The sequence below is a fragment of the Gymnogyps californianus genome, chromosome 5, assembly GCF_018139145.2.
Source record: "Gymnogyps californianus isolate 813 chromosome 5, ASM1813914v2, whole genome shotgun sequence".
Classification (NCBI taxonomy): Eukaryota; Metazoa; Chordata; class Aves; order Accipitriformes; family Cathartidae; genus Gymnogyps; species Gymnogyps californianus.
This window is the reverse complement of record NC_059475.1, coordinates 67,013,252-67,032,519: the sequence shown is the minus strand read 5'-3', so window position 1 is coordinate 67,032,519 and position 19,268 is coordinate 67,013,252. Positions and strand designations below refer to the sequence as shown.

At 43.5% G+C, this 19,268-nt stretch overlaps 1 protein-coding gene across 1 annotated transcript in view; it reads left to right on the top strand.

The window, feature by feature from the left end:
* Nucleotides 1-2,067: 2,067 nt before the first annotated feature.
* Nucleotides 2,068-19,268, top strand: part of PELI2 (pellino E3 ubiquitin protein ligase family member 2) — a 77,870-nt gene continuing 60,669 nt past the window's right edge. The window contains exon 1 of the mRNA XM_050898138.1: nucleotides 2,068-2,190. Within this exon, the coding sequence (XP_050754095.1) occupies nucleotides 2,114-2,190 (77 nt within the window). The 5' untranslated portion in view covers nucleotides 2,068-2,113. The remainder of the gene's footprint in view (nucleotides 2,191-19,268) is intronic.

Sequence of the window (19,268 nt, the reverse complement as noted above, 5' to 3'; positions counted from 1 at the left end):
ATAAAGAAGATAAATCTGTAATAATTCTGCTCTCTGTCTTTAATAAAATCTTGTCTTCTTCACACAGCCCCTGGGAAGATCTCCATTTTGCAGCCCTGCAAGATTGGCTGGGTTTTTCCATTTCACCTCTTCACCAGAAACGACAGAAAAATAACATTACCGGGAAAATTAATAGCTAAATACAATTTCAGGCAGAGGGAAAGCTTTCAGCTGGAAGAGCAGGATTCAATCCTGAGTCTGACCGTGCCGGCCTGGGGGATGCTTTTCGGCGAAGGCCAGGAGCAGCGTGGCGGCCGCTGCAATTACTTTTGTCTTTGTTAACGGGCTCCCTGGTTGGAGACCTCAAATAGCAGCTAATAAGAATTTCCATCCTCGCCGCGGATCAACATCGAGCTAATCTTTGTTGGTTTCGTGCTCGCGTCGGGTAACGAGGAGAAAGGAAATTAAGCTCCGAGCGAAAGGGGCGGTGGGGGAGACACCGAAGCAGCAGCAGGCTGGGGGGGAAAGTCCTTGGAAGTCACCGTAGAAAGTTTGGAGTTCGGGGTTTTTTTGTACCCTGATGCCTTTTTAGCCCGGTTTTGCATCGCACAAGGCCTTGGTGTCTGGGCACGTGCCCCCGGATGCCTGTCTGCCCACCAATTCTTTGACATAATGATTTGTCTCACCCAAATTTGTCAGAAATGGAGTGAAAATGTGTTTGCGCTTGAGCGCTGCGGGGGGTGGGCTTTCAGGGAGGGGCCGTGGCCCCGGGAATATCACAGTCACTTGCTTTCATTCCAGACTTTTTCCTTTTTTTTTTTTGTTTTTTGTTTCGAAACTAAGTTTTTTGAAGGAATAAAGCAGCCCTGGCCCAGCTTTGGAGCAGACCTGTGACGCTGGGGACGGCGGTCGCGCCTGGAAACATGAGTCGGGACATTGAAAAGTGCTGGCTTTGTAAACCTCTTCCCGAAGAACAAAGGCGGGGGGGCCATTTTTGCAGGCTCAGAAGAAGACACGGGAGAGAAGAGGCTGGAAGGTGGGCTCTACAGCTCCTTCCTCATCTAGGGATGAGAGACGGGAGAGCAGCCATTCCTCGGCCGCAAGCGCAGAAGCTGATAGTGGCCCTGTCGCTGGAGACCCACATGCTGGAGACCGCAGGGAAGGTGTAGGAGGTGGGTGGTGGTCTGGAGCCCCCCGAACTCTGGGGCAGGAGGTGACCTAGGAGCTCGCTGGGGGGAATCCAGAGTACCACAGCTATCTAGAACCATGGGGAGGTAATCTAGAGCCTCCCTCTCAGCTGCAGGTAGCCCAGAACCACCCTCCTGGGCAGGAGGTGGCCTGCAGCCCCTGGAGATGATCCAGAACCCTGAGGTGGTCTAGAACCCCCAGCCGAGACAGGAGGTGACCCAGACCCCCAGGTGATCTAGAACCTCAGGCCTCCACACAGGTGTGGGTCTAAAGACACCCCCTGGGATCGAGACACCCTGCGGGGGCAGGAGGTGATCTAGAACCCCACACAGTGATCTAGTCCCCCAGGTGATCTGGAACCCAGGACCCGCCCCCCCCCCCCCCCGGTCAGGTGACCTAGAACCACCCCCCCACCCCCTCGCCGGCAGGCAGCGGTCTGGACCCCTCGGTGAGCCAGAACCCCACGTCCAGGGCGCCTACTGTCCGACGCCGGCCCCTGCTGTCCCCCCACCCCCCGGGGGCGCGGCCCCTTTAAGACCGGCCCCGGCCCCTTTACTCTATGTTTACATAACACAGCGAGGCCGTACCACTTGCTGGCGGGGGGGGGGAAGAGGGTGCGAAGAAGGGGGCGGAGCGCAGCGGCGCGGATCCCCGCCCCCGGCGAGCGCGCCCCCTCCGCAGGCGGTGAATGGGAGCGGGGGGTGGGGGCGTGGCCACGCGTGGCCGAGCAGGGGGGAGGGCTCCGCTTTGCTCCTCCCGCCCCCTGCCGCGGCGAGTTGGTACGTGCCCCTCGGCGCTCCTCCCCCCCCCCCGGCCCCCCCGCCGGGTGTAGTGGCCGTTGTCGGGCGGCTGCCGGCTCAGTGCGGGGCGCAGCGCGGAGCCCGCTCGGGACTGGCCCCTCCGCGGCGGATGGGACTGTAGCGGCGGGTGACTTCGCGGCGGCCCCATGTTTTCCCCCAGCCAGGAGGAGCACTGCGCGCCTAACAAGGAGCCCGTCAAGTACGGGGAGCTGGTGGTGCTGGGGTGAGCGCTGTGGAGGGGCGCCGGGGGGGGGGGGAGCGCGGCGGCGGCGGCGGCGGGGGGGCCCGTCCTGTGGTGGGGGGAGCGGCGGGAGCGCCCCTTCCCCTCAGCGCCCGCCGCGTCTCCCCGCTGAGGTAACGCTCGGAGGCGCGAGACCCCCGGCGGGGACGAAGGCGGCGGGGTGGGGGGGTGGGGGGCGCGCGCCGCTTCCCGCCTTTCCCCCCGCCCGAGCGCGCGCGGGGCGGCCGTTGGGGGTCCCACTCGCGCCCTGCCCCGCTGCGTGGGGGGCGGCCGTCCGTCCCCGCCGCCGGCAACTTTCCCCGCGGGGAGAGCGGGGGCTCGGCCCTCCTCCCGTCGCGGCTCGGGGGGGTGGATGGGGAGGGCCGGCGGCGGGCTGTCGGGCACCGTGACCGCGGGGCCTGCGGGCTGGAAAGAAACTTTGTGCGGGGCTCGGGGGGGGTGAGGGGGGTGCGGAGTTGGCGGGCGAGGCCGCGGGGAGACCCCGGCGCCGTCCTTCCGTCGGTGCCGGTCGCAGGTGCTGAGGAGGCGCGCTCCTTGGCCGCAGCCGCTTGCCGAGCTCTCCCTGGCGGTTTCTCCCCTCGCTCCGAGAGACGGCGTCCTCCTTGCAGATTGCAGGGGAGATGACTTTGGAATTAGGAGGAGAGGCGGGGGGGGGGGGGGGGAGGAGGGTGAAGCACTTATATTCAGATTCGTAGTGGAAATGTTTATTTTCTCAGCTTGATACGGATCTTGAAGTAATCCGCTTGGTATTATGTTCTTGCCCTGCTGTTAAAGCTTGAAGCCTTTCTGCTGAACACCGTAGAAGCAGATGAGGAAGAAGCGTCTAAGCCGTGCTTGCTGAGAGCCCTTGTGAACCTTATAAGAGATGCTTAATTTTGATAGTTTAATATGTAGAAACATATGGTTAATGGAATAATTTTTAGTAATAAATACGATGGAAAGGTTTCAAGCCAGCCGTGAAGCAGAACAGTTACAGCCTTGCTGCGTTATTCAGCCTCCCCCAGAATCTGTTACATACTTGCTGCAGGGTCGTAGAAAACCTTATTCTGGTTTGTTAGGGATTTTTTTTGTTTTGTTTTGGTCAAGTCATTTCATAAAGAACTGTGTTCACCTCTGCAGAATAACTGTTTGAATCTCTGGGAGAAGATAAAAAGAGCAGCCAAGACTGGGTACTCGTGTCCAATGGTATACCTTTTTTCCTTAAAGGATGCTAAATGTTTCTTATCACGAGACTAGGTCAGGAGACAGTTACCGTGGAATAAAATACAGCTGTTACCATGAACGTGGCATAGCTGGCACTTGAAAGACTTGAATTTAAATCGAGTAACTTGATTTGGGAGAAATACCCGTATCAAACTAAATTTAATAAAGAAACGTTCTTACTGTTTCAGTTGTGGCAATGGAGGGTAACCTCAGCTGTGCAACACTGTCTCTAACAATAAAGTCATAGTATAATGTTGAATCTTTAATTACATTACAGTGCATAAATTGATGTTGTGCTGCAGAGGCTTTTTGTGCACAGCTGGAAGCATTTTCCTTTCTGTTGCTTTACTATTTTTAGCAGCAGTTGAAAGTACAGAAGTATCAAATGTTTTGGCTCTGATCTTAACCTAGCGAAGTCTGGTGTGCTTTTCCTTTAATATGGAAATGCATTGATCTCAGCTTATCGGTTCTGCCAGAGGTCTTGATCTTCACTGCTGTGTGTTGAAACATGCCAATAAAATTTAAATAAACTTCATATGACTGAGTTTAGTTTTTATTTGAGTATCAGCTGTTCTCTAAAGCTACTGAGGTTATATCTTCTGGGTGTTACATGTACTAAAAAAGCAAACAAATCCTCTTGTCCTTGTAGTACAATTATGAACAAGAAGTCTGCAAACGGGCAGCTGAATCTCGCTGGTCAGTGTGTCTCTGTAGGCTACGCTGAAACAATAGGGCATTGGCTGTCACAGCTTACTGACACAACGTCAACGTGCTTGGTGGATGTGATGTAGGAATAGGTAGACATGATGGAAGCAGTCCAGCAAATGCCATGACTTCAGTAACTACATTTTCCATTTTTGGACTGAAGATTGGGGTTTTAAGATCCATTTGACACTTTAGGAGTTGATTACTGCATTTCCTATCAGAGATGTCTTAAATGTTGTATGTAGTGCCATAAATAATACAAATGTATCTCTCTCTTTCTTTGGTGACTCAACATTTGCAACTAGGAACTCTTGGAACAGCTTAAGCATCTGTTCAGTATTCTAAAAAAAAAAAATTCTTAATACCTGTTTTGTATTAAAATCTTGTAATCTGGAGTTCCATTTTAAATAAGACAATGTAAATCTGCTCTCCTCCCCATAGTGAAACTGAGACCTGTGGACCGGCAGAAGCGTAGCATCGCAGCTCTTGTTAAAACTGCTTGATTAAAATTGATAGAGTGACCTCACAGCTAGATTTAAAAAAAAAAAAAAAAAGTTGTTTTGAGAGACCATGTGGTTTTAAGAAAAAAAAAAGCAGCATTGATTGTGATGCTGATGAATAACTTCTGTCTTGAGCTGTGAGACTTTTGAATTAGGTGGTGAAAAGGATGACGAACAAAGGAATTGGCATACCTGGCAAACTGCTGAGAGTCCTGTTTTCAGGATGACAAAACTTTCCCTTTATCTTTTGCTCTTACTCTTTCTTGGCAGTATTAAAGTAGGGTTGTTCTATACTTGACCTTTAAATCAAGGGGAAGGCGTTCTTTTGGCAGTAGGTAGTTCTCCCACCAGAACGTGTTCCTGTATTGTCTCCAATAGTTGTGATTGCTTGTCTGCGCATTAATGTGATCAGGGGGGAAAGCCTAAGGCATTTGAAGTCAGTCATGGCAGCAAATACATTTCTAATAACCTTCTCCCAGTAGTCTGTTACGTATTTTCTGTCAGTGATGTGGCAGTGCACGTTTGGTTAAGATTTTGTCGAGGTTTACATAATCAATGTTGTAGTGAATAAAAACAGTTTATGTAAATCAAGCCAGGCAGGTCAAGATGGCTGGTAAAGAAGAGATCATCTGCTTGATTGTGAATCTGCGTACATCTGCTTGTAGCATCATCTGTTCACAAAAGGCTATGGATTTCTTGGTGAAGCAGAAACATTCATATTCTAATTTTTTTTTGGGGGGGGGGGGGGGGAAGCTTTATTTGAAGTCCCATCAAAGTAATGGCCCATTATATATTTCTTGGAACATGGGGCTGGAGGGAGTTTTGAAGGAGATAGTGAATACAGTGACAAGTAGCTGAATAGAATGTCATGGTATTAGTATGTTGTTTGTCAGTAGCCTTCATTTGACTTGCCTGGTATCTGGTTAGCAATACAGAGCAACTTACAATTAACTGTGCTAGGGAAAGCAAAATTAACCTCTTGAGGTGTATGTCCTGTCCCCCTCCTCCCAGTACCACTTTTTCCCCCCAAGTTTGAGTTGCACTGTGAATAATTTATTCTGGCATAATGGCATTCAGGCCAGCATGGCTTTGTCTTGTGTGCTGGGTGCTGGTCCCTGGCTGCATGGGTTAGCTTTCACTGAAGGCAGGTGTCAATGGCCTGGTGCCGTTAAATCTGTCTTCCTTTGGGACTGCATGAATGTATCTTTGTAGACTTTTCCAATATTTAATGGTGTCGAAGGGCAGCTTTGACTTCTCAGAAAAATTGCTTGATTAAAATGGTGTAAGTTGAAGGAGGAATACCAAAGAAGCACAAGTTTTAGTCAATGACTGAGTTCTCTAGCAGTGAAAGGATTTTGTACCTGACATTAGATACTTTCAATGTGATGTGTCGCAACCAGTTCTAAGGAGTTTTGGATAGGGTTTCTAATAGGTGTGTGCATGTATATGTAGTATTTCTTACTAACCAAAGACTTCTGTTAGCTACTCATTAGCAAGGAGGTGCAGCTTGGTGCATCCTCAGCTGAGGAAGACTTTGTCTTATAGACTTAATGGGTTTTGCAATATCTAATAAATATTTTGTCTAACTAGACAAAACTCTAAGGGCTGTCGCTCAGTGTTGTTACAGTGGTCACGTTGAAATTGGTGTCAGCATTTTATGTATAAATTTTCCATAGTCAACCGTTAAAATAAATTAATTGGTTAACTTAGAGGCTGCAGCACCCAAAGGAGCCACTATGAATTGTGTGAACTTTGTTTAATGTGGATTGTTGGACATCTTTGAATAAACAGGCTGTAGTTCTGCTTAAATTTAACCTTTTGAAAAAACAGAATAAAATTCTCGTCTATGTTTACAGTGATAGATTCTACGGTAACTTTTGGGAAGTTGTTCTGATTGCTGGACCACTTTATACTTGGAGCAGATTTAGATTTGAAACATGTCTTTTTGTGTTAATCTGAAGGGACCTCCATTTTTAGACTCCTGTCTCTCATATAGGCTTTTTCTGACTGATCAAAGTTGCTCCTTAGCCACTACCTCCTTGACAAGCTAAATAAAGTTCCTGAAGCGTTTCCTACTTTTAAGCACATTTCCAGTTTTTAACTTAGCTGTTTGGCTTTTCACGGAACTCTTTTGTTAATCTCTTGCTGTGCAGTTCAGGAAGAAGCTGATGCAGTTTTCCAGTAGTGTTGGCAAATACAGACGCAATACGGTATCTCTGCTTGTCCTTGATATCTGTTTGCTTCTGTTTATGGACCGAAGGCAGAGGGAGGGTCATCCTGGCTATGGCATTAAACTGAGGACTTATGTTGCACTTACATGGATTTGCTGTTTGATATCAAGTTGAAGCTTTGTTTAATGATTCTGTAATTTTCTGCACTATATGGTGTAGAGATACTGGTGAAACTGCTTAGGTGACTCGGGTTCTGCTTTTGAGCCTTATTTAAAAATGTACTTTAGGCTTCATTTAAAGAAGCGTCTATAGCAAATAATGGTAGCCACCCGTTAAATACGTTCAAGGTCATGGTTCTCTCTGAGAATCATTTGCTTCAACAGTCATAGCTGGAAGGCTGGTGTTCTGGAGAAACTGATTTATTTTTTTATTTGATATTGACAGTGGATTCTTGGAGACCTTTATGTCTTGTGCTTAGTTTATGATGGGTCTTATATGCTGCATATTGAGAATGTGATCAGTGCCAGTTCAGAGCTTGCAAGTAGATTAATCAAACACCAGAAGTATTGTGTCTGAATAGAACATTAACTGCAATGTAGGAAAAAATAGTAGAAAGGATTATATTTGAGGAAAGAGTCGTGGATTTTTTTCAGTGAAAGCTTGTGTATGGCTGGATAGAGCAAAGGTTTTGCTTCGTTTAAGCTAAGAAAGCAAACATACTCGAGTTGGTTCTCTGCGACTATCCTATTCCTTGGAGTACTTTTGACTTTCTCAGAGTGCAGATTTGTATCCAGCTGTAGGCTTTATTCACCGCATCTCAATACCAATGTAAAATCAGGGAGCAGAAACTTCGAACTCTAGAAGCTGAAATCTATATTTGTTGAAGCAAATCAGAGCATCAAAGATCTGTATGTTTAATGTTCGTTATAAAAAGGAAACCGAGTGCATTCTGGAGGTTAAACTGTAATCCCCTTGGCATGTACGGACAGTAGGTCACACACGTAGAAGTGAAAGACTTGATTGGTTTTTTAAAATATGGAAAACAGACCATTCACTCTGAGTAAACAAGTCTGAGAGATGTAAGACTGTTGCCTTTGACTGATGCGCTTCTCATGTAGAACCAAATAGCTGCTCCTTTCCTATCTTGGCAGAATCAGGGATGCATAGTTTTCCATTTTCAGCTGAAATTTATAAATGAGTAGATACTGTGAAAGTTCACTTGGTTCTACTTTAAAATATGCATATAAGCCTAGAAATTACTTTCTAGGCTATTAAGATTTGGTTTTTGTTGCTGAAAGCAGCATCTTGCATAAGCTATTTCATGCTCCATCTTAACAGCAGGCTGTTTTTCAACTGTGATTACAAGGTTGCTTGAGAACAGATTCTTCCTAGGAAGTCAGAAACTTTTTATTATCCAGTTCAAACTAAATTATGGCTGTTTTATACTCATTTATTATGGAGCTAATGCTACTCTCTAACTTGCTTAGTCCTTATTCCTCAGTAGTGATAGCACTTATCAACTTGATGCTTTGAGAAGATGCAACCTTCTTTTCCTGTACTCCAAGCTAATGAGAAGCAGTGTGGGCATAGTATGGCACTGAGCCTGAGCCGACATGCCTTGCTGAAGGTAGGGTTTATTAGTTCAGAGTGCCAGCAGGGAAGTTTTACAACTGTTTGCAAAATACTATAGACATGCCTGTAGGCAACAGCTGTTTAGGTAGGCTGAACCAGCCGTTGTCTTGTGTCGTTTTTCTTGTTGGTATTGTCTGCACATGCTTTGGTTCTGAATTTGTCTTGAGTATCTGTGACTAGTATGGGTATGAAACCTTCCAAAGCAGACTCCTCTAGCATGTTGTACAGTTGCAGTCTTACTTCATGTTTAGTAGAAGTGCTTCTCATGATGTCATCTAGAGTTGTGTTTGGTTATTCTGCACTGTCATACTTGTGGCTTATTTGTCCTGTGGTCAGCAAGGCAAGTGAAGTAGAGGAGGATTTGGTCTGAGCTCCCAGATTGAAGGAGAAACTCTAGTTGGTTTCCAGGTGTACTTTGTGCTGTCAAATCCTGTTCTGCTTGTACTGTTTGATACCCTAAATCTCATTTGTGTTGAGGATGCTTTTCCTTTTATCAACAAATGTCCTTATGTTTGTTCTCACTCTGTCCCAAGGTCACTGCTGAAAAGCTTGCATGTGACTTGTCACAAGCTTAAACCTTGAGGGACAGGAATGGGGATGCTGGCATAGAGAGCATGCCCACTCCCAGAGACTTGTAAGGCAAAGCTGCTCATTTTGTTTGTTTTATAAATACATCGTGTCCTCGCATTTTTCACTTTTATCACCAGCATATGCTAATGCTGTGTTGAAGGGGTCCCACTTTTCTTTTAGATAACTTGTTTCCCTCTTGACAAGATGCAGTTCAGAATTTTATGCCTCCCTTACCTTTGCCTCATATTTTTTTAGACGTCTACCGGTGTAGCTTTGTGCAGGTTAGTACTGGGTCTTGAGATCATAGCGTCATTCACATACTTTGGAGGACCAAGTCATAACTTCTCTGGCAAACTGTAAATAACATCTGGGATTAGACTGTTTTAATCCTATTACTTGGTGGCCTAGAATAGGTCTTGGTCCTCATATTAAGTAAATAGTACAGTCAAGAGCAGTAGGGGCCTCCAAAGCAGCAGATCAGCGTGCTTTGAGGGCATGGGAGTAGCTTGAGCAGTGCTTTCCCAGCTCTTCCGCTGTGGTACACCATTGTGCATCCTCTCTGGATGACCAGATGTGCCCCTTCTGTGATGACTTGTACATTTAACCTTGTAATATGACCTCCTGTGCGAGTACTCTCTCGCTGGGTCTCTGTGTACTGTTGATAACTATATAATGGGTGCACTTCTGGCTATGTGATTTAAAACCAAAGAAAGACTGGGGGAGGGGGAGGGTGGCAGGCAGTAAGCTGTTAGTGGAGTTTTCTTAATGTCTGAGTAGGCATCGTGGTGCTGGGAGTTCAGCAGTAAGAGTAACCTGTCTTTGGGTTTGACTGACTGCAAAATAAACACCTTTCTACTGCCCTTCCCACAAACAGCACTTGTTGACTAGAGTTAATAGAGCTTAAGATAGAAAAAGACAGTCCTTTTAGGAAATCTTTGCACAGTGAAGCTTCAACAGGTGTAATATAAACATTCAGTCTTTGAAAACTTGTTACTGGGGGCTGTGTGGCAGGAGGACATGGTGTTTTCCTATGATTGCGTTATGAATGATATGTGAACAAGGTGACAGTGGAATTGCATTGTCTAGATGTAGCTTTTACTTGATCTGATTAGTATAACTTCTGTTCCTAAAAATAGCAAGTATCAGCCGTTTTGCACTGAAGTTTTGTTCAGTTCTTCCAAGGCTGGAACATGAAGTCCTGTTAGGTCAGTCAGAAGTGTGCATGCAGCTTCATAGTAGCAGCAGTTATTAGCTCATGGTGAAGAAAGAATAATTTAGCTAAAAGCTTTCCTCTGTTTCACAACAGAAATGTCATATAGATGAAAGATATTATAAACAGCAATTGTGAAAATGGATACAGACAATATCTACAATGCTGAAGAGTTTGTTGTATTAAAAGCAAAGTGGTTTTGAGATGAGCTCAATTTGATTAGGCATGATATGAAGGTGCTGAGTGCTGAAGGACCTTAGGCATGCTTCCATCAATAGCAATTTGTTTCCCCTGTAGGGAGGGAAAGGAAGCAAGCCCTGTTTTGTGCTTCTGGAAGTGATTTACTTTAGGTGTTGTTTTTTTTCCCCCCCATTTAACAATATAATCTTTAATATTGGACTTAGGTACACTGCATATCCTGACCTCACTGTAGGTAAAACTAGCAGGCTTCAAGGAGGATGAACTAGATGTGGGACTGTTCCTAACCTAATGTAGCAGAAGGCTTCCTATGCTAGGGAATGGTACAAAGGCCACATGTGCCCTTATGAAGTGTTTGGCAATAAAGACCTAATGCTCATCTGTCATATTTATTGCTTATATTAACTATGATATGGCTACGTTACTGTGTAGCAACTAATTGTATTAACCAGAGACGAAAGCAGCCAGTTGCACAGTGAGACAAATACTAACTTAAAATGTCAGTTTGCTTTGCTGCCTCCCCAAAGGAATGGGGACAAGCAAGAAAAGTTAGAGATAGCTGGCACATAGTAAGTTAAAAAGGAGAAGGCCAAGAAGCTTATGGTGTTCTCCTTGAGTATTGTAATGTTAACTGATCCCCATTGTTGCAAAATTCTCCTTTTTCCTCTTTACATTCAAGGAATGGAGGATAAAGGAGAAGCGTTGGCATAGTCTTTCTCTCTGATAAACACTTTTGGAAGGCAGTCTTCATACTCAACTGTAGTGATGCGTTTAGGCTTTCAAATTGGTCTTCACCCTCAGATATGTATGCTGTCTTTATTTTAGAATCCAGTAAGTTCATAAACTGTCATGAAATGATTTTATTCTTCAAACCGGATGGCTTTAGTAATGCCCAAACAAACAGGTAGGCTTCAAACTTATGAGGTGTATCCTCTTAAGGCATGTGAACGTCATGGATGAAGACAAAGTGGTACTGACTGTGAAGACAATTAGTCACTGTATGAAAGTAAACTAAACAAATTGAAGCATACAAAAGCTTAAATCTCCTCTTGCTTATTACAAATAAACTGGAGACCAAATGTGCAAACTCTAGCACGTGCCTTTAGGAAGAGTGAAAGAACTGTTTAGTCTAGACACAGAAGTTAATGGGCTGAAACTTTGATATAAGCACAGCTGTATTTCTTCATGTGCAACAGCATGACTTTATTTTGATTGTTGATGTCTGATTTAGTGACGGTGGAGTCATAGCCTTTGAAACAGAAGTAGTGTGTGTACGTCCTTTCACAGGAAAGACTGAGCTGTTGAAAGATACTAAGAGCTGTACGGTTCCTGCTTCCCTGCACATCCTGTGTCAGGGTTCTGTATCTTGTAGATGACTGTTTTTTATGGAGCATTGACTAATAAACCAAAATGTTGCTGTACTTCCAACTTGCCTTCCTCCTAGTCCATGCTTGACCTCTGAGAGCAAACAGCTGTGAAACTCAATACTTGGATTCAAAAATCATTTTGGCATTGGAGAGGAATCTTTCAGACTAGATAGGATTCATTACCTTGTAGCTGTCCTAACCTTTCTGCTAACAGACGTGTAAGACCTACTTTGAATTACTTTCTGAATCTTAAAATTTGCTGGAATAGTTTTCCAGTGCATCAGGGAGTGAGTTTTGGATTCATGAATTTAGTGTGTGGCCTTTTGCCATAGGCTGTGGGCAGAAGTTCTATTCCAGAACCACATGTGTGATGGGAGAGGTTACAGTGCCTTGCTGCAGGTCTGTACCCCCTCTAGCAGAACAGCAGTGGAGACGGAGGATTTCTTCGTAAGAGTGTTCCCTAATCTGATTCTGCCAGAAGATTTATTTAAATGGGCTGTCAGTACCTTGGTGGTGTTTGCCAAAAAGCTACCAGCAAATTAGGCAAATAGATCTGCCCTAAGACCAGTTTGTTCCATGAGGAGACAAGTGCTGGTTGATATGAGCAGCTGAGTAACTTCTTCCATCAGAGCTAAATCTGGAGAAGGCAGTTTGGCAATAGCCAAACGGATCAGTCTTGCACGGTTTTTTTTTACTCTTTTGTTTTTAGCTGGTCTTCACCAGACTAATGAAAAGTCTGAAACACGAGAGACGCCTTTTACCGCCACTGGCAAGCCAGCTGCCCTTGAGGTGGTACTGGTGTTCCTAGAGGCTACAGGAATGTGCCTCCATGGCAGTGTTTGTGGAAGCTGCAATGCTTTAGTCTTACTGACTGTGGTGAGATTTTTTCCTTAGGTAAGATGTCTTGCTGAAGGTGCCAGGGTAGAGACTGCAAGCTACTCATTTGTTTTTAGGGATATGCACTGCGATTTTTTTCCACAATTCCAAAAGCATTTCTTAAATAACCCTTTTTGGTAGTGAGCCCCTGCACCCGTTTAAAGACTTTGACAGAGCTTTCCCAAAAGCTCTAAATATGTTCATTCTTTTGCCTTTGAGATATAAATAAGCCATTGTTTGCAGTATTTTCACAGTCTACTTGCTGTCAGAGCAAAAGAGCCTTAACTTTTGACTTTTGCTTTGTGCCTTACTTTCAATGTTTGAGCACAAAATACTGCTGTTACATTGCTGGCTCAGCCCTGCCTTATCTCTTTGGTTGCACAATCACACTTCCAGCTGCAATACTTGAGTGCTATATATCTAGTTTTATTGCAAGTTTTGAGTTTCCAGCATGCAAAGGCTGGTGTAATATAGCAAATACCTTTCCATGTAAGGATGCAGGAAGACTACAAAATATAAAGTACAGTTCCCTCTGTAAGCAAAGCTAGGGTTTAAGTGATTAGCAGGGTCTAAGTCAAGCTCAGCGTACCCTCCTATTTTATTATGTGCAATATGACTTTAAATTCAATTCAGGAATTGGCCTCTGATCATATATTGCTAGTTTGCACCTTAAACTCCTTGGAGGAGACTGGTTTATATTAAGGCTTTACCTAGTGGAAATCTCTCAGCATATAGAGAACAATTGTAAAATAATACTTTGTTAAAGGGTAAGCAGATCTTTCTGTGGCAAAAGTGATTTGCTCTTTCTCCTCTGGGCATTTCGTAGCCAGTGCAGGCAGGAAGGAAGGAACTGGATTTGGGGTTGGCTGGATTCCAGTTGCAGGCTCTATTCAGGCCCAAGCCAGAAAGAGTATGGGCTGATTTGTAAGTTTTGGGCAGAGATGGCAGTTGAGAAAAAACAGCTGTCATGGTTTTGTGAGCTGATGAAATTTGTTATGAATATGTCAGGTGGTAAAAGTGGGATGCTTTGTGCTATGTAGAGTTAGAGAAATGCATTAAAGATCAGTTTGTCATGCATAAGACAAGGGAGCAAAACACTTAGTTGAGTTAAACTAAAAGAAATATTGGTAGATAAGCATGTATGATGCTCTTTAATATACAGAAAATAAGTGTATTCATTTGTAAAAAGAACAACTCGTTCATTAAAACCAGATGTGCAAAGTGATGTTTTCCCCCCACCCACCACCTTTCTTACTTGTGCATGAACTAAGTGAAGCCTATGTTAAGTGATTGTAAGCAGTCTTTTGTGTACTTAAATGAAGGTAACTTCCCACCTATATTCATTACGAAGTCTAAAGAGTGGTCTGGTTAGGAATAATCTAAACTCTTCATTTTCTTCCTTCTTCCACTCCTAGGTTTTACATATGCTGTTGCCCGTTTTTGGAGAAGGAGGAGTTTTATTTGATGTACAGACCTATGCAGAGCGTGACAGCTGTTGTCAAAATTGAAAAAATAAGTGGTGTAGCAAGCAGAATTTGACAGGACCTTTTAGCTTCCTATTATTTATTGTTTGTTTTATCTTTTTTTGCTTTGGAAGAACGAAAGTCCAGATAATGACTGTTCAGATGTGCAGTTTGTCTTGGCATAAATTAAGCCTAGTTGAAATGTAGAGAAGTTCTGAACAGGTGCCTGTTTCAAGCTGATCATGGTAACTGCTCGTAGCCTGTAGAACTGCTTGTATTTAAGTGGTGTGGGATAAACTGTTGAAGGATCTAATGCCTCTTTGAGACTGTAAAGGGCGGACGTTGGGTAGGGGCAGAACAGTTTTGGGGTGATGACCCAAACAGATGAAGTCAGATGTCTGAGGTGGTTACTGTTCCTGGCTGTCTAGGCAGTCTTCTTGTTGGAGGACACTACATCCTCAACTCTGCTGGCACTATTAATTCCCTATTCCAGTCATTTTCCATCTGCCTCTGATGAATACGCTGTGATTTACTGAAAGATGTAGTGACAGGTGAGGTTGTAGTCTGTAACTGGAAATGAAATACGTCATTGAACTGATTTTATTCCAAAGCCTCCCGATGCTGTTTGAGCTCTGTTGAGGAGAGTCTGTAAGATGAATGAGCTCCCCACACCCCCATCTCGTTAGACATCAGTGAATCCATGTGACTATGATCCTCACCTCTGAGGAAAAGCTTCAATTGGAGCTGTCACCTTAGTAGACAAAGAAGGAATCCAACTGCAAGACACGTACCCAGAGGAAATCATGCTTTGCTGGTTCTCTGGCTTATGAAACTCCTTGCTTTTTGATTGTTCTCTTTGTCACTGCTATTGCTTCACCTCTACTGCCTGCAATAATGGTGGCATATCAACTTTGAGTGAATGGGAATGGACACAAACTTTCTGGCACTGCAAGTAACTATGGGGAAGAAGTTTGGATGTAGAGGAGTGGTGTAATCCCTAGTGACAGCCTGGGCCACACCATAAGGTCTGTCACAGGTGTTTGTGAAGAAAACGTCAGTACGGTAAATGTTCATTGCGTTGTATGTACAAGTCAGCACAGTACCTTGGGATGAAAAATTTTCTGGTTGTTATTGGGGTACTAGAAAAACCTTAACCAAGTGTGCTTCATGAAGCACTCCGTATAGAACATAGGTCTTGTGGTGATGTGTACTTTTGCTTTGGATCAGTGCATCTCTGCTTTTTCAATGGAAAAAGATGTCCCTGAAGAGTAACTCCCAGTGTCTGCTTTTCTTGGAAAACCAGCTTTTTGGAGGCATTTTGTACACAACCTGAAACTTTGTTTTGGGAATTGCAAATAATGTCCCATGTAGTTTAGCAGCCTCCTACTTTTGCCTCTCATGTATGAGCTCAGTTCAGAACTAAGACTAGTATTCTGTGTTACTCAACATAAAAATTAAATTTTCTGGATGTGAAAAGTCTCCCTTTCCAAGTGGTTGTAAAACAGCCTAGTTGAGGATTTTTGTCCTTGGCCAAAACTCTGAAAGGTGAAGTTTGTTTGGGATTTGTCCAGATGTGAATGCCTCTCCGGTGGACCTCAGGCTTGTTCTGTTATAACGGGCAGTTCCAGAAGATTTACTTCTGAGTTTTACAGACAAAGATATTGAAACAGAGTGATGGGGTGTGAGTGTTTCTGTACATCATTCTTACCTTCTGCTACCCCTCAAGGTGGTAGAGCGACGGCATCTCTCGCCTGAGAAATTTCTACATAATAGAAGCAAATGCTATAGCTCTTTCCTCTGCTTTTGATAGGGCTGTAGAAGGAAAGTAAAACAGTTGCGGGAGACCTTACAGATATTCTTCTGGGTATAATGCCAAAGTATTGACAGCGTAGCAAGGGAATGTGCTATTTGTTTTCTAAAATGCATATGCAGTATCTTTAGCTGGGCGAGGGAGAAGAGGTAAGAATTTGGGTATCTGCAAAACCCACATAAAAAGGAGATAGACTCAGATTATGTTTGGACTTGCGTGTCCTCATGCACTGGCAGTGGAGTGGGATGCAAAATTCCTTAGCATCTTACTACTCCCCTATTGAGTTGAAAACAGCGTATCATGCTAAGGTGCCCTTATGGAGAGTGATGTCAGGTATAAAAACTTGAGGGCAAAAGGGAATCTCTTGAGCCAGCCAGCTGTAATCGATTACTTGATTTCTGTGTGTCTGAACTAGCTCTTTCAGACATGCTTTGCTGGGGAATCCACTTCCAATTTCAGTCTTGTGCTCATGAGCTTTATTTCTACAGCTGAATTTCCATTTGGCTTGCAGATGCTACTTCTAAGTCCTGTAATACTGTTTGGAATTATAGCCTATACTTTGGGAAACATTGCTTTAAACAGATCCTCTGTTTTCTTGGTCTGGTTTGCCCCATAGGGCATCCTTGCCTTTAAAATCAAAGAAATCTCGATAAATAGAGAGAAACATATGGGGTGGCTTGTTTTTTGAAAGCTGGTGAACAAAAATAGTAATAGTATGCTGACTGTCTCTGTGGGTTTTGGCTAAGAAAAAGAGCTGGATTTCCAAAGGAAAAAATTTGAGGGAGAACTGTATGTGGTTTTAAACTTGTTTTCTGTTCTACAAACCATTGTGCCACTTGTGCACATTACTTAATATCTGTTGGAATGTATAAATGCAAATTTTATGAAACTTCAGTTTGTAGAGTATGTAACCAGAAGTAGGCAGGCTGGATTAGCACTGCAAATAAGCTAAGTGAAAATTTTGGTCCTCCAAGAAACTTAGCCGCTATAGAGCCTTCAGTGTGGCTTTAGGGTTTCAATGGTTGCATCTGTATACAAACACAGTCTTGCATAGTTATCTTGCATAAAACCATGTCTTGCTGCATCACTGAGAACAGCGTGCCTTCCCATCTGGAAACAACAGTAGTGCACAATCTCTTGTTCAAGTAGTCGCTGCAAGAAGCTGTATAGTGAGATTCTTCTAGAGATCAGAATCTCTGAGCATTTAAAAATGAAAACTTCAGGCATACATCACTTCTGTGACTTTGATTCATTCTTAGTAAGTGCACGTAGATACCTCATAATTCTTAAATATTTGTGCTGGTGTTCTGAGACCTGTAAAGGATCAATGTTTATTTGATGTAACATTTTGGGAAGTCCTCTTAAGGGAAGAAAAATCTCAAAATTCCGTGGGTAAAAGTGTGAAACTGAAACACTTTACTGTCATAAAGCTATACAGACCAGAATTAGTTTTGCTGATCAGCAGTAAACATTTAACAGCCTTGCAAAATCTTTTCCTGGCTAGAGGTGACTGATTAACTTTGTTATAGATTATGATAAAAGCAAACACCCAAGGTTGCTGTGAATTAGTAAGTTGTCAGAGTGTTTTAAGTCTGAAGAAGATATATCAAAGTCCAGTTCTCTGCATTGCTGCACTCTTAATTTCTGGTTTATTAAGACTTTTTAAAAAAAACCCCACAGCTTCAGCTGTGCTGTGATGCTTGTGTACTTATGGTACACACACTGATCTGGTAGGTTTCAGGTAGTTCTTTAAAACTGGGTATGAAGAATAATTTATCCTGTATGGTTTTTAGGGCACATAACACACTTGTTACCAAAGAATAGGTAGTGCTTAGCTTCCTTGTTAGCTGTTTTAGGTGTAATGCTGCATTGCTTCATGGTGCTCTCTAGACTTCTAGAGCTGTGCAGTTCTTCCAGGCTTCTGTGTGTTCTTTGTCTCACTGGTTTTATTTCTACATCTACCTCAGAATGCCCATTCTTTTTTTTTTATATTGTTTGGAGAATAAGTACTAAAAGCAGGAACCTCTGACAGTAACTCACACTGAATGCTACATGCTAAATGTAACCACAGAATGATTCTCAGCTAGGTTGGTACATCTGATCCAACTAGGTGGTAGTGCAGCAGCCCTCTAAAATAACCTCCATCTGGAAGCTTTCAACCTCTAGATCTTGCTGGGCGCCAGAAGGCGGAAAGGTAATTCTTTGGTTTTTCTCTTTACTTACCTGCTCTAAATCTGCTTGGAGCAGGCTGTGCGGTAGATTATCTTGCCTTTGACTGCTTGTGCCGCTGTAGCAGTCGATGATAATGCAGCACCAGTGATATTAAGGAAGCTGCTGTGTTAGGAGAGGCAGTAATGCTTGCAAGTGCTACAAAGAAAGAAACCCAGTTTTTAATTTTCTGTTTCAGAGGCAAATGTTTGGGATTCTGTCAAGCAGTTGGGATTGAACAGGGAGCTGTGCATTTGTAAGGCTGTCTTTTCCCTGGGAAACTAAAAGGAATGTTAAAGTTAGGATTTGACACAGATGTTCCAAGTCAGGATACAGCAGTTGAGTGCTTCACTTTCTATTCAGTACACTGCCTGTGAGATCACCTATATTCACAAAATGGATGCAAATTTTATCTCTTCCTCTGTGCTAAATGATACTGGAATGAACCTAAGATGATTCTTGTCATGCTTGAGTGTTTGAAAAAGCTGTAAGTAACAGACATCCTGGAACTTCTTGTCTGTGGAATCACAAAAATGATATTACAACTGCTTGTATTTGGAGGATAACTGAAGTTACAGGAAAGCTATCACTTCTATGAAAATGTGAACTGTCAAATAGTCCTTGGTAGTGTTTTAGGGAAAGCATTTGATTGCTTAGGAAATGAATTGTCTGGATTGTGCTTTTTTTTTAATGGCCCAAATGGTCCTTTGAATCAAATGTAGTTTCTCCATAAAGTTTAATGTAGCGAAGTTTCAGATGTAACATGATGTTATTACTATTCATTCCTCAGACTAAAATTTGAACAGCTTGCTTTTGCACCTTCAAGCATGTATGAAGCACAAATAGATAGGTTGGGAGCACGTTTGGTATGTCAGGGCAGGTGTGTTTTGAGGTCTCTTGTCCCCTGGTGTTATATGAAGTCTAATTTGTTTTAATTTTGAAACTTGCAGCCTTTTTTGTATCTGGTATTTAAGAGAAGATTGTAAATTGTTTCCAAACAAAAGTGTGTGGATCCTAAGCCTCTGGTGTGTTGGATAAAGAGTCTTCCTCCTTCACTTCTTTCTCTCTTGCATCAAAACCCAGCTGTGCATAGTATTTTCCTTTGAAAGGGATTTTGTGTTTATCTGACTTATTTTGAATGCAGTAA